General features: G+C 40.2%; 1 protein-coding gene across 1 annotated transcript in view; it reads right to left on the bottom strand.

Annotated features, from left to right (window-relative positions):
- TTLL5 (tubulin tyrosine ligase-like family, member 5) overlaps nt 1-12900 on the bottom strand; it is a 124212-nt gene that overhangs the window by 77395 nt on the left and 33917 nt on the right. Inside the window, exons 12-18 of the mRNA XM_009887046.1 lie at nt 9493-9574; nt 7923-7984; nt 7079-7170; nt 4532-4573; nt 1371-1484; nt 901-992; nt 225-287 (exon numbers count right to left, since the gene is read on the bottom strand). Coding sequence (XP_009885348.1) covers nt 225-287; nt 901-992; nt 1371-1484; nt 4532-4573; nt 7079-7170; nt 7923-7984; nt 9493-9574 — 547 coding nt within the window. The remainder of the gene's footprint in view (nt 1-224; nt 288-900; nt 993-1370; nt 1485-4531; nt 4574-7078; nt 7171-7922; nt 7985-9492; nt 9575-12900) is intronic.

The raw sequence follows: 12900 nt of genomic DNA, 5'->3' as shown, positions 1-12900 counted from the left end.
TTCCATGCCTTTTGTGTATTGTCCTTTTTCCCCTTAGATTCAGAAGGACAACTCGTAAAAATATGAGAAACCTCCAGTCACTGGCACACTACAGAAGAGACATACAACTATTACCACCCATATAAATCACAGCCCAGTGTTTATAATATTGGATAAGTGAAGAATCAATCCTTTTCATGCTGTTTATGCCTTTTGCCTCCCTCCCAAATAGTAAAGCTTTCTACCTGTCCTGAAACAGACGTGTAGCCAGCATGTAGTTCATTGATGTCTTGTGCTCTAAAAACGATCTAGAAAAGCAAAATACAGGATGTATAAAGATAGAGCTCAACACAATGAAAGGCAGCATAATAGAGAAATAAATGATCTATAAAAAACATCCCAGAAGTGGATCGAGACAATACGCTGTGCCATAACAGAAAAGAAGAAAGGAGGAGAGCTATCACTTCTCAGCTGAAGTTCCTGGTGAGGCAAGAGACACAGAGAAACATTACAGACTGGAACAGAAAGAAACAGAAAAGCATAATGTAGTATCAGTCACAGCATGAGTCCTATATTGTTTATGGCCTAATGACAGAGTACACAGTATGGACAGCTCTAGGATGTAAAAGCAGATAGCAGGAACGGACTCTCTGAAGTGAGGACATTTTTATTCTGATGGAAAAGCAACACCAGAAACAATGCTCAATAGCCTTCCGTGAGGCACAGTTAGGCAAAGCAGCAGCAGTTAAAGACAAGGGATCAGAAAAAAGCATCCTCAATGCTAAAATAAACTCTACCAAACCCCTCAATATGTGTCTTTCTGATTGCTAAGTTTGTTGATCTACGTATATCTAACACAGAATATCCCTCAACACAGAGCACCAGTGCAACACTGAGCCATCCTATTGGACTCATTCTTACCCGTAAAGGTCCCATGTTGATGGAGTAGGGAATATGCGGATGAAACCTCCTCTCCGTTCATTCTCCTCTCTCACTCGACGAAGAACTTTTATCTTGGAATAAAAAGAGGGAAAAAATAAGCCAGCAAAATAGATACAATGAAAATTAAACCCTAGGAAAAAAATATATCTGAGTTTCAGAGGACAAGACTATTACTGCAGTCCTGGGAGTGGGCTGGGTGCATATGGTATCCTTAAGCAATTTTATCTTGCATTTAAATTCTGAAGGAGTCTACCACTGTTTGGAACACATACGTATGCCTGGCATGACTAAGGGCAAGGGCAGTACCAGCAGTAAAACTCAACAGTTCAAAAATTATACTTCTGTCAAGTTTTTCGTATATATATATGCACTTGGTCTTTGCTGAACAAATAACCCCAAATATTGCATGAAAGCCAAGGTAAATAAAAGATATTTAATAGTCTACCTACCTCCTCCATGGATAGACCTAGCACAGAGATGCCTTGCTTTCCTGTTGCTTTTTCCTTGCCTGAGGGCATTGGGTTTTTAATTTCAGCATCACTGGCAGACAGAGGACGGGCACGCTGTAGAGACAATGTGAATCCAGATTTTTCCCTTTTCCCCTCTCAATTTACTTTAAAAAAACCCCAAACCATTTACATTCAAATTCTAGGACCCCATTCCCAGCAGAATCTACACTCGAGAGTACTACAGCCAGAATTCACAATTCCACACTCCAGCTGTTCAGGAGTCCACACCCCAGCAGGCACTAAGCATGAGTATTCACATTCCTAGTTTTTAGCACAGCAGGACTCACAATTTAGGCATCAGTGCTGACATTTACACCCCTGGCCCTTCCAGAAAGACATGAGACATACTCAAAAAGCACCAAAGCCAGGACTTCATACAGAGAAGTCCTCAGCCAAGGGGCACTAGAGCCAGCATTCACACTCACGGGCGCCAAATACACTTGGATTCACCTCAATGGTACCAGAACCATGTTTCTCTGTTCCAGTTGCGTCACTACACTAGAAGAACAGAACTATAATTCACTGATGAGTTGAAGTTGCAGGGAAAAAGTGAAAACTTCAGTTCACCATCTGTTACTCTTTTGTTACTATACTGCTGGATCTCAACTTGCTACTTCACTCAGTTAATGGACTGATCTTGCATATGTACATAAGATACATCATGCAAATTTGCATATACATGCAAATTTTAAAAATAAGAAAAGAAATGATTTGCAGACAGTCTCTCCAAGCTCATGCTTAACCTGATGGGCAGTCCTGATCAACTCTAACAAAGGATAGGAATTCAAAGTGTCTTCAAATTATCAGGATTATAAAAAAATATTAAAACACCAGCAAGACTGAAATGTTTGAACATGTTCTCAAGTACACTTTAGATGGTCTTAGGCCCAGTTCAGATAAACTACCTCTAAAAAACAGCATTAAAAGAGTCTAGCTGAGGTCTCATGCTTTTATACAAAATTAAAATTTTCTTTTAGCACTGTAATGAGCAAAGAATGCACAGAGCGCCTTCTTAATCTAGAAGAAAACCACGACAGAACCCTTCAGATGGATAAGCCCAGGAAAATATCTCCTACTTGCTCAGATATAAAACTCATGGCAAGATCAGGTTGTATCTTTATTTGTAAGGACTACTGGAATTTAATTCCGTTCTCCGTTTCATTAGAAATTGCAAGCGGCTATTCAGAATCTGCAGATGAAGCAATTGCAAAAGCAACAGGCATTGCACTAGAATGGGTTACACTGCAGTGATTGGCACAGAAAGATTCAAAGAGGAAACAGATATAGCAGGTGCCAGCTGAAACATTTTGTTAATCCTGATGAAAACTAATTAAATAAAATGAGAGAAAAAATCTGGATGAAAAGGTAGGAGACACAAGCGTTTGCAGAAGAAGCAGATTTGCTTGATGCTATAGATGGCATTAAGTTAAAAGGTTTTTAGTCTCTCTCCCTAAGCTCTCCTCCATTTCAAAAGCACAACTCAACAACTTTGCTTAATAACTTCCTCTAAAACCTCCTCTTAAAAACCATTTCCTGATACTACTGTAACAATCATCATGTGGGAACTGCTGCTCAAAGAGAATATTACAGGAAGTTTTTCATCCTATCAGATGATCTCCTTTACTAAGGAAATACTTCAATGAAATCGCCTCCATTGTCTCTCGATACAATGGAGATGATTTCATTGACTACAAACAGAAAATGTATGCCTATGTATTGGCAGCTCTGGCTCCTACGACTAGTGAAGCTCTGTCTCCTACCTGAGAACAAACTACACCATCAAAATGCTAGAGATAAAACTAACTTTACTGAACTTCCTGAACAAACAGGTTTTTTTTCAGTTCTTCACTGCAGAATTCTCTCTGGCTATAGCACAGAAATGTCTCCAAGTTCACAAAGATCTTGTTTCCTCTTTGATCCAGCTTATCTTTAAAAGTATAAATAAATCCAGCCACATTGTTTTATCTCCAAATTCTGCAAGCATCTCTGGTTCCCACATCGTGATTCTAATTATACTAAGCACTGCCAGCAATTGGCACAAAGATCCTTCCTATTCTCTATGAAACCTCATTATTCAATAAGACTCTTTTCTCTTAGCCTCAGCTAAACTTACACAGAATGACATAAATGGCAGTGCATAGAATGAATTAGGTTCTCAAGATGATTCCATCTGTCCCACCTTCCTTCCTGCTGGGAAACCTCAAAAAACATGAGAATCATTGCTATTAAGTTCATGCAGGAAGCCCAGCAGCAAAATAATGCCTACCGTGTCCCCACACAGCCAGGTGCTTAGAATTGTAAACTAACTTTGATTTGTCCATATGGCTTACAAGGAGGATGCCAAATGTGACATTTAGAAAGGTGGATCAGTGTGACTTATGCTAACTATAGTTCTACATTTTCCCATTATCTTTAAGAAATCCTTCTTATCTCTCTATCTATTTTGACCCAGTTCACTCAAATTTTTATAGTTTCCTTCAGATGACTGTCTCACAAAAAATAATTACTTCTCTTACGGGGGCCACCTGAATTTTTTCAATACAGATTCACCTGTGCTATCCTTTTCATTCATATCCTTATTTCATCCCCTGTAGGACACGACAAAAATTCCTCCTCCCTTTTGGTGCGACACTCCTATTTGCTGCTGCTTTCACCAGCTCTTCCTTTGTTTTTGTGCTGTCCTTTTCAAGGACATACCAAATCCAGAATACTGTGCTTCCACTGTCTCCATCATTTGATAACCAGAGGACAACTTTATCTTTAAAATCTATATCCAACTTGTTTAAAATGCAGTTCAGAAATACTTGTAGGCTTAAAAACTTTGAGGGATTTGACCCAGTTGACCTTGACACTCAGCACACCCCACCTACTCTTTTTTTAAGCTGCTAGAACTGATTTAAGTGTTTTTCCAACCTTTGCTCTAGCCACATGGAAACATATGCCAGTACTTATCTATCTCCACTTTTTTTGTTGACTTTTCTCCCCACCGGGCTACTTAGCTGCAAAATATATTTTGGGATCAATTGCGCCAAAAGTATTGTACGAGGTAGCATTTGAAATTGCATCCCTTATGCTGGTGAAGGGACCTGAAGGGTACTTACCAATCTGGTGTTTGCTGTTTGTGACTGTGCAGACACAGGACGCTGCAAGAGACACACAAAGACAATAAAAACTTTGCGTTCTCCAAGACACTATCATCCCTGCCCAAGTTGCAGAGACATTGTGAGTGCCCTAAAGCTAAAGGGCATAACTGAAGTCCAGAGATATAGCTAACAGCTTTTATCATCTCAGTTCAGACCATCTTCATATCATCCACAAACGTATCCCGTCCCCATTCCGAACGAGGCAGTAATCCTAACTTCAGATGTGCTCAACTGTGCAGAATCCATCTGCACATACACACAATTTTCAAAAGCACAAAGAGCTCTGCAGAACAGATGAATGACCTCAACTTTCATGATCAAAATTCATATTTTTGTAAGATAAGAGTTACCCAGAGGAAAATATTTAATAGCTATGTATTAAAGAGAAACAGATGCTGTTGAGTAGAATTGTTCATAGAACTGAGGGGGTAAAAAACACAGTAGACATCCTGAACACCCAGAAGCCATTTCATTTACATATCTCAACAATACTCCAGTTCTTGTGAAGAAACAAGATGCTATTTAAGATTCCAAAACAGGTGTAGGAATAGCAGAGTGTTAAAATGGACCCTGTATTACTTATCTGGCATCAGGCCTACAAGCAAGACCAGTTTAATGACAGGGGTAGAGTCAAAAGAAAACTATTATCATAGGAGCTTAGATTTTTCTTGCCTTCAGTGGCATTCAGGCTGTCTTCCTCCTCTCCAATGCCCAAAAAGAGCAAGTGGTGTAAGAAAGGATTCTCAAGATACCCATCTATCATTTCTAGCTGTACTACTGCCAAGTTCTCTACAGTTGGTCTACACAAAACAGGTTGAGGTCCCTTTATTGCTTACGATTAACTGAAAAAAGCTCCAACCCAAATCAACAATAAGTTAAAGGAAGCAGCTAAATTGCTTATTTCCCTAGAGGGAAAAATGCTCAGAGTGAAACCAAAGAAATTGCATAAGGAACTTGCAGTCCAGTCTGGTGAAACTCAGAAAATAGAATAACTATCTGATGACCAAGCATGCTGCTCTGAGCATTTCTTTCCCAAGAAGCAACTTTTACAATGTTTAAAGATGGCCTACGTGAACAATCAAAACTTAAGACATAATTAAGGAGTTCAGAAAAACAAGAGGTTCAAAGTACCCTTTGCGACTGAGAACGGGAACAGAAGTATCAAAGATCCAACAATCTGAGATAAAATGCATTCAGCAAAGAGCAGGTTAAAACATTCTTGAACAATGGGATTCACCTATTTAGGTACTTAAGAAAAAAAAACATGCTATAAAATTTTATCACTGGATTAGAAGCCTGTTTCTAGTCAACATAGGTAAGGGGGACACCTGTCCCAAAAGGTAAGTTAATATCATCTCATAGCCATTGCTCTGTCATATTAATCTTTGCACATTTCAACTGGCCAGGCCTTATATCTATTTGTGTTTTTTTCAGCAAAATAAATCTACAAATTTAAAGCCTCCTTAAAATGCAATGCTTCTCAACAGCTCAATTTTCTGGTACTATCTTGTATAATTTTTTTCAGATAAAAGACATCAAATTACCAGGATCTGATCACATTACTTTGAGAGAACAATACTTTTTCTGGAATGGTTCCTAATTTAACTGACATACCTTTTGTCTGCCACAGAGAGCACCTTTATGGCCAGAGGGATCTGTATGAAACATTATCTATTAAATTTGCTTTAGAAGCTTTGGATTCAGCCACGCATCCTAGAGATACTCACCTTACCAGCTATCCACCTCTCTCTCAGTGATTCAAGACACTGAGTTTTACAAGAAGCAAAACATTGCTATTTCTGTGAGTTTTCCCTATACCAAAACAGACAGGGTATTGGTACTTTGTCACTGAACAAAAATGACTTTTCATTTGCTAATTGAACTTGAGCTACACAGCCATGTTGCACGTCCCTCCCAGGAGCATATGCATCAGCTGCAGAAAGCGTCAGGATACACGGCCTGCCTACTTGCCGGAGAAATGCATTTGAAAGTCCAAATGACATAGGGGATCTCCCTGCCTTTTGTAAGCGCTCCACTTCCACAGATATTTATGGAATCCATCTCGCAGCCAAAAAGAGATAGAGAACAACTGCCCTTCAGTATTACAGTGCTAAGAAAGCACTACCTCAGCAGAAAAGGTAATGGACAGTCACAGCAAGCCACATGAGGCCGCAACCCAAGGATCCATGGGAAAGGAAGTGAAAGATCCAGGACTGAATGGGAAAGCTGCCTTAAATTTCAAATGCAAAAACCTCTTTCTGCCTAGAAGGAGGTCTTGGGAGACATTCATAAAGCTCTATGGTTCTGAAAGCTTGTTGCCCACAACAGAACGAAAGCGGCTGAAAAGCCCGTAGCTCAGGTGCATTCCCTGAGTCTCTTCTGTAGTTATGCTAGAAAACCAGATAAACCTCACACGCTCAACTGACCCTCTCACCCATAAGCCAAATTCAATGAGAATGACTTTCCTGCTGTCCTCCTCAGCTCTGGCTTGTTGAAGTCACTTACTGGCAGCTTCTGGTACGGATTTCTCCTCGCAGATTCAGATGAATGATAAATAGCCCGGCTTGACCGCTGGCCTGGATCCTGGCACACAAAGCCTGTGGGTATCAGGAGCCACATGAGAATTTTAAGACAGGCAAACCCTGAAATATAAACCTAGCATTCCTGTTAATGATCTCTGTCTATACATGACCTTTTTGTCCCTGCCCAAGGACCAAAAAGGATGTTTTTCTTTTTTATAGCTTGCTTTGTTTAATCCCAAACTGTACATTGCATTACATGTTTTGAATAAAACTGGAACTTGCTTCAAAACCAAGTACTTAAATCAATATGATGGGTCCTTGAATAGCAGCATAGAAATAGGCTCTGTTTCTTGAATAACTGAGCAGGTCACCTGATAACAATTCTGCCTCTTTTGGTATTAGGGGTAAGCTCCAGGAAGTAACTGAACCAAGATGTACTATGGATGCCTAAAAGGCGTTGTGCACTAGACAGTCAGGGAGCTCTCACAACCATGACTCCACTTCTAACATAGCCTAACCAGAATGCACACACTCAACCTAAAAATAAATGCATGAATACCAATTCTGTGGGCTAAACAGAAGTCACCTGCTAAAAAGAAAGAGTAATGTCATCAAATACCAAACCAGGGACTCTTAATACCACCTAAACATCACAAACAGCCAGATTATTATGTAGCTGAAATATCCACACATAACTTCCCACTGCTAAATACAGTTACTCTGCTTAACTAAATTTTTCTACTATACTCACCTAATAACACACAACTCAAACCTACCTTTTATTGGTTTTAAATGAGGGAAAGATTGAAGAACTTTGTTACACTCACCTACGAGGGTGAACATATCTGAAAGCATGCTAGCTTTGATCTTCAGGTCCAAAGGAGCATCACTACACCCACATGCAACAGAGGACAAGAGGAATTATTTGTCTGGTTAAATGAGAGGAATACATCAATATCCAAGATATCTTCCAATATAGTTTCTTTGTATTGGTCCTTAACACAGACAAAGTCAGCTTGGGAGGAAAACTAGGTGATTTCCACACACATAGGTAAAGATGAAACAGCAACACATTAATCTGTTTCCCTTTATCCTTTTTTCACAGCTTTAGTCTTCTAATGCAACAACATATGGCCTTGTTTTAGCTCTACTTGGCTAGAAACATTTTCTTCAAACGTTATCTATGCTACGTTTCATGGAGCAGATAGAGGTTGCTCTTGTAGAATTATTAAAAACCACAATTAACTATACCTCTTCCACATAAAATCAGATGGGTCAGTTTAATGGATAGGAACAAACATTTAGGGAAGGTGATGGATTTGAAGAGATCAGACAGTGGGGACAGATGGGAAGCATCCATAATTTTATCCAGGGGGGGATGTGTGTGTGTAATCAATGAATACTGTTCAGATCAGACAGGCAAGAGAGTCGACACATCAGCCATGTTCTGCAGCAGTCATAGATGCCAACAGCTTGGACAAATAAAATGGAAATCATAACAAAGCAGAGCAAAGGATGCAGATGCAAGTTAAGACTTTTAAGTAGCAAAGGATGCAAATAATTCACCGTGTATGTATATGAGCACAAACACCAAACCAGGAAATTAAATATTGTGGAAACATTTTAGTTGCACCTGAAAACAAAATGGGTACTGTGGAAGCCAGGGTTATGAACAGTGTGTGAAAAAAAAATCTATGCAGGATAAAGAAGCAAGAAAAAAAAAAAAAAAAGAGTCAGATATGGCTATTCCAGGAACATACAACTTAAACTTATTTATACTGTCATAACTAAAATACTACTCAGTACTACAAAAGTGTATTGTGCATCTGTGCTCCTGTAAAGTTAAACAGTAGTCCAGAAAACACACATAGTTGGAGATCTACGAAAATAAATCCTCAAGTTTCATTAGAGTATGAGGGTCAGCATAACAGCCAAGACAACACTCACTCTTCAGATTTTAGCTAGAGAGTACTAGACCAAAAGCTTGAGCTCAAGCATGTGTCTACACACTCAAGTTCAGCATAATGCCTGAACTCTGCTTGGACTCCAAAATCTTGAAGTTTCTACTCAGCCAAGCAGATTGAAACCCCACACAATAGCCTAGAGAGTTTCAAAATTCAACTATGATGGGAGATTATGAAGTGTTAACAATGATGATGGACTGTGGAGGAGAAATAATTAAAAAGAAAATGGAATCCCAACTGGGTTCTTTCAAAACCTACTGCTGCAATAAGTTTATGCAACAGGAAAAGCAAAGGACTATCCTCTCTGTCAATTTAGCATTGGAACAAATACTCCGCAGACATCATGAAATCATGCCCTCCTAGGAACACAAGTTTCAAGGACAACCATCTCTAGCAACAGTTCCAGCCTCATATTAAACTGGGAATCACTTACCAGGCCAGTGATGGGGATAAGTTCACTTCCAACAGCCAGGGCTTCAGAGTGTCATCAATAAGGACATCAAAACCATACAGTTCTGAAAACACAGCAGATACTAAGTTTACCTTACTGCACCTTTAAACATTCAGGTAAGGTCAACATTAGTCTCCATCAGGTCATTTCTATCTACATCATTTATCCAGTGAACCCTCTACAGCTGAACAAGTAACATTCTTCAAGTGGGAAATTTCACTTCCTCAGAATCAAGATTAAGTACATTCCACACAAACTGCAGTTCATGTAGAACTCTCTACTTGAGCAAGTATGTTTTCACATAGATTTGACATGTTGTGCTTGTGTCAATTCTACTTCTTTCATTGGATCCCAAAAACAACAGAACTTCATTCTCCTTTTCAACTTTTTAATCCCCGTATTCATTGTTGCCATCAGCTACAGAAAACCTTGCTTCTTTCAAGCATCAGCTTCTTTTCAATTACTCCTGTATGTTTTTCTGCAATATCCGCATGGGAGTACAAGAGTCTTCTCCTCAGCAGCTCCATCTACATGGACAACCTCCCATAACTCTTTATCTTATTGACAGCTTGCCACTTTGCAGCAAACCACTACAGAAATATTTTTTCTTTAGTTTCTAAAACATTCATAACATATTACATCTGCTAGATGTGTTCTTGCTCTACACAGGTCAGACTGAAGCCAGCTTCCCATTCCAAAACTGATTTTACTATTTCACTCTATACACACATTCTCTCTAGTTTGGAAAGAGCTGCAAAAAGGATGCTACACAATGACAACTGTAAATCAGAAGCTGGTGTTAATGCAGTTCCCTCTTCCAGCATTAAGAAAGGCAATTAATGATCATCAGGGCAACTTATGCACTTTTTTTTCCCAAAACACTGCAGAACAGGGTATTGGCAGAGAAGGATTTCCATGGAATTAACCAGTTCCCTAGCACCTGGAAGTGAAAGCAGGAGAATTTCTTTGCCATGCTGCTTTCCTTGAATTCTGGCCCTGGCCTTTTGTCACCTGCCTGACATTGATGCTGGCTCCAGGGAGCTAGACTGCTTGACAAGATCTTCCTATGCAGACAGCTGTGCAAGAGCTCATGTAGCTTATAATGGCAAGTTAAAGAGCTGGGGCGGGGAGGGGGGGGGCTTGGAAGGGGAGGAAAAGGAAGCAGAGTGAGTACTGCCCGCTCAGTTTTCTAGACTGTGTAGCCAGACATTGAGTGGGAAGCAAAACAGCAGAGAGTTAAGGAGTTGGTTCACTCCAAAGAAATGAGGCTGAATCTATGTTTGGCTCTCTTGCTCCCCAGACAGAAAAGGCTGCAGTAGAGGTAAAAGGAGGAGGTGGCGATTTTAAGTATAAACATTAGTAAAGCATTTTGACCAGAAGAATCTTCGGATGATTTTAATACATTATTTCAAAATATAGTATCAGGTTTGGTGAAGACCTGTGACTCTCAATGGCAAACCAAACTTCAGCAGACAGGCAGCTCATGCCCGAGGCAGAGAAGCAGGTCCATAGCAGCTGCTGGTCTGCAACCTCCCAACACTAGTCAGGAAGAAGAGTATTTTGTTTTGACTAGCTGTTGCTTTTTTTTTTTTTTTTGCGCTGCTGGCCATTTCCTCCTTCTGCCCCTCAAAGGACCTTTGCTAGTACTCTGGCTCCTCTGACTTTGTCCTCCTCTCCCACACTTTTTTCCCCCCTTCCAAATCACTTGCTCTTTAAACATCCCTCTTTTCCCACTCAGTTACTCACTTACTCCATCCACTTGTACAAATACATATGGGAAACCTCTTGACATTAGCCAGCCCTGACCATGCTGCTGGTGCTTTACACTCCTTTGCCTTGTGTCTGCCTTGTTTATTAGGACAGTAAGCTCTTTGCGGTATTCCTGTTGACTCAATTCCACTGTTAAACACAGACATCTAACACCATTTGCAATGCCTTAGGGTCCCCTAGGAAGACTCCACTGCTACTCCATAATTCCTCAAGTCTCATGTATTCTAGGTCATATCTACAACCCCTAAACAGATGTCTCTGCTACCTCAGGGCATCAGGAGCTATGCAATATCCACGTTCTGGCAACCAAACCAAGCCTCACAGGTTCCTGCACAGCACTTAGCACAAAGGGGTTCTCAAGTCTGCCTGGGATACCAGGGCACAAACAGAAGATAAATTACCTGTGGTTTCAACTATCCCAGAAATATGTCCTTGGCCCTCTTCCACATTGAGAAAATGCACTACCTAGATTAACACAAAAGTATCTTTTCTACTGTGAAACTCCACTATCATTTGTAAGAATAAATGCATAGGCAGCACAAAGATGTAGAGTCACATGAGCATAGGAAGACCAGTAATATATCCTCTGCAATTACTAACTTAAGCAAGACTGCCACTTCCATCTGTAGAGAGAGTAAAGAAACCAGAATGACTGAAACACATGCCTCAGGCTGTGGCAACGGTAGGTTTATGACAACCCACCTTGCAAAACTACCATTATTAAGGGAAGAACAGAAAAAAACTAAGATATCAAGTTTCCACAGTGCCTTCCCTTGCTCCCCTCCTCTTGCTACTACAATACACAAAAGCATGTTTCACCTTTGCAGTTTGCTACAGAGATTGGAGTTATATCAGGAGGTACCAGCTGTTACCAAGACCCAGCAGAAACAGCCTGCCTCCCTGCTCCGACTCCCATAGAGAAGTCACTGCTGGCCAAGCTTCCCATTCTCCCAAGAGAAGGGCTAGCTTCAGACTCAAGTCTAACAGCAACAGTTCAGTCAGAATTTTTGGCAATGTCATTATTCAAGACTAAGAGGAAGGCTAGAGACATGGTCTCAAGCTTTTTGGTTCTAGTAAACTACCACGTATTCCAAGTTTGGCTTATAATCGTGTCAAAGACTGCACTGGCACTCCCTCTTAGAAAATATCCCCAAAGAATTTGCTATTCTCTCTAAGTCTAGAAACTAAGTCACAAGTGATAGCCTGGTAGCGCAAACAATGTTTTCATGATTTTGCATAGAATGAATATGCTCAATTCCTAGAGGGTCGCTATAATTGTGGTCTTTGTTTTCAGCTTGTTCACGGGGGAAAAGGAAGCAGCTTTACTGCAGAGTACATATTCTGCAATTGAATGGAGGCAACCTAGGGTTATGAAGGGACACGCACACTGACAAAAAAGCTGCATAGTATGCAACTCTTCCGCTTTCGCAATAAAAACCAACTGTCTCATTTCAAGCAGGAGCATATTTACAGACATTCCTAATGCAAGGAACTACACCTGTGCCACTGAAATTCATGTCTTCCCTTTTTCCTTCCTACTTTTTGTCTGCTTTATATAAAGGAATCCTGCAGACCATGCTTACAGACAACATGTATCAAGGAGCTTCAGTTAGAAAAGTT

Source organism: Charadrius vociferus, unplaced genomic scaffold (assembly GCF_000708025.1).
Source record: "Charadrius vociferus isolate BGI_N301 unplaced genomic scaffold, ASM70802v2 scaffold14, whole genome shotgun sequence".
Classification (NCBI taxonomy): Eukaryota; Metazoa; Chordata; class Aves; order Charadriiformes; family Charadriidae; genus Charadrius; species Charadrius vociferus.
The sequence above is the reverse complement of the archived record's forward strand: the minus strand, read 5'-3'. Positions and strand labels throughout refer to the sequence as shown.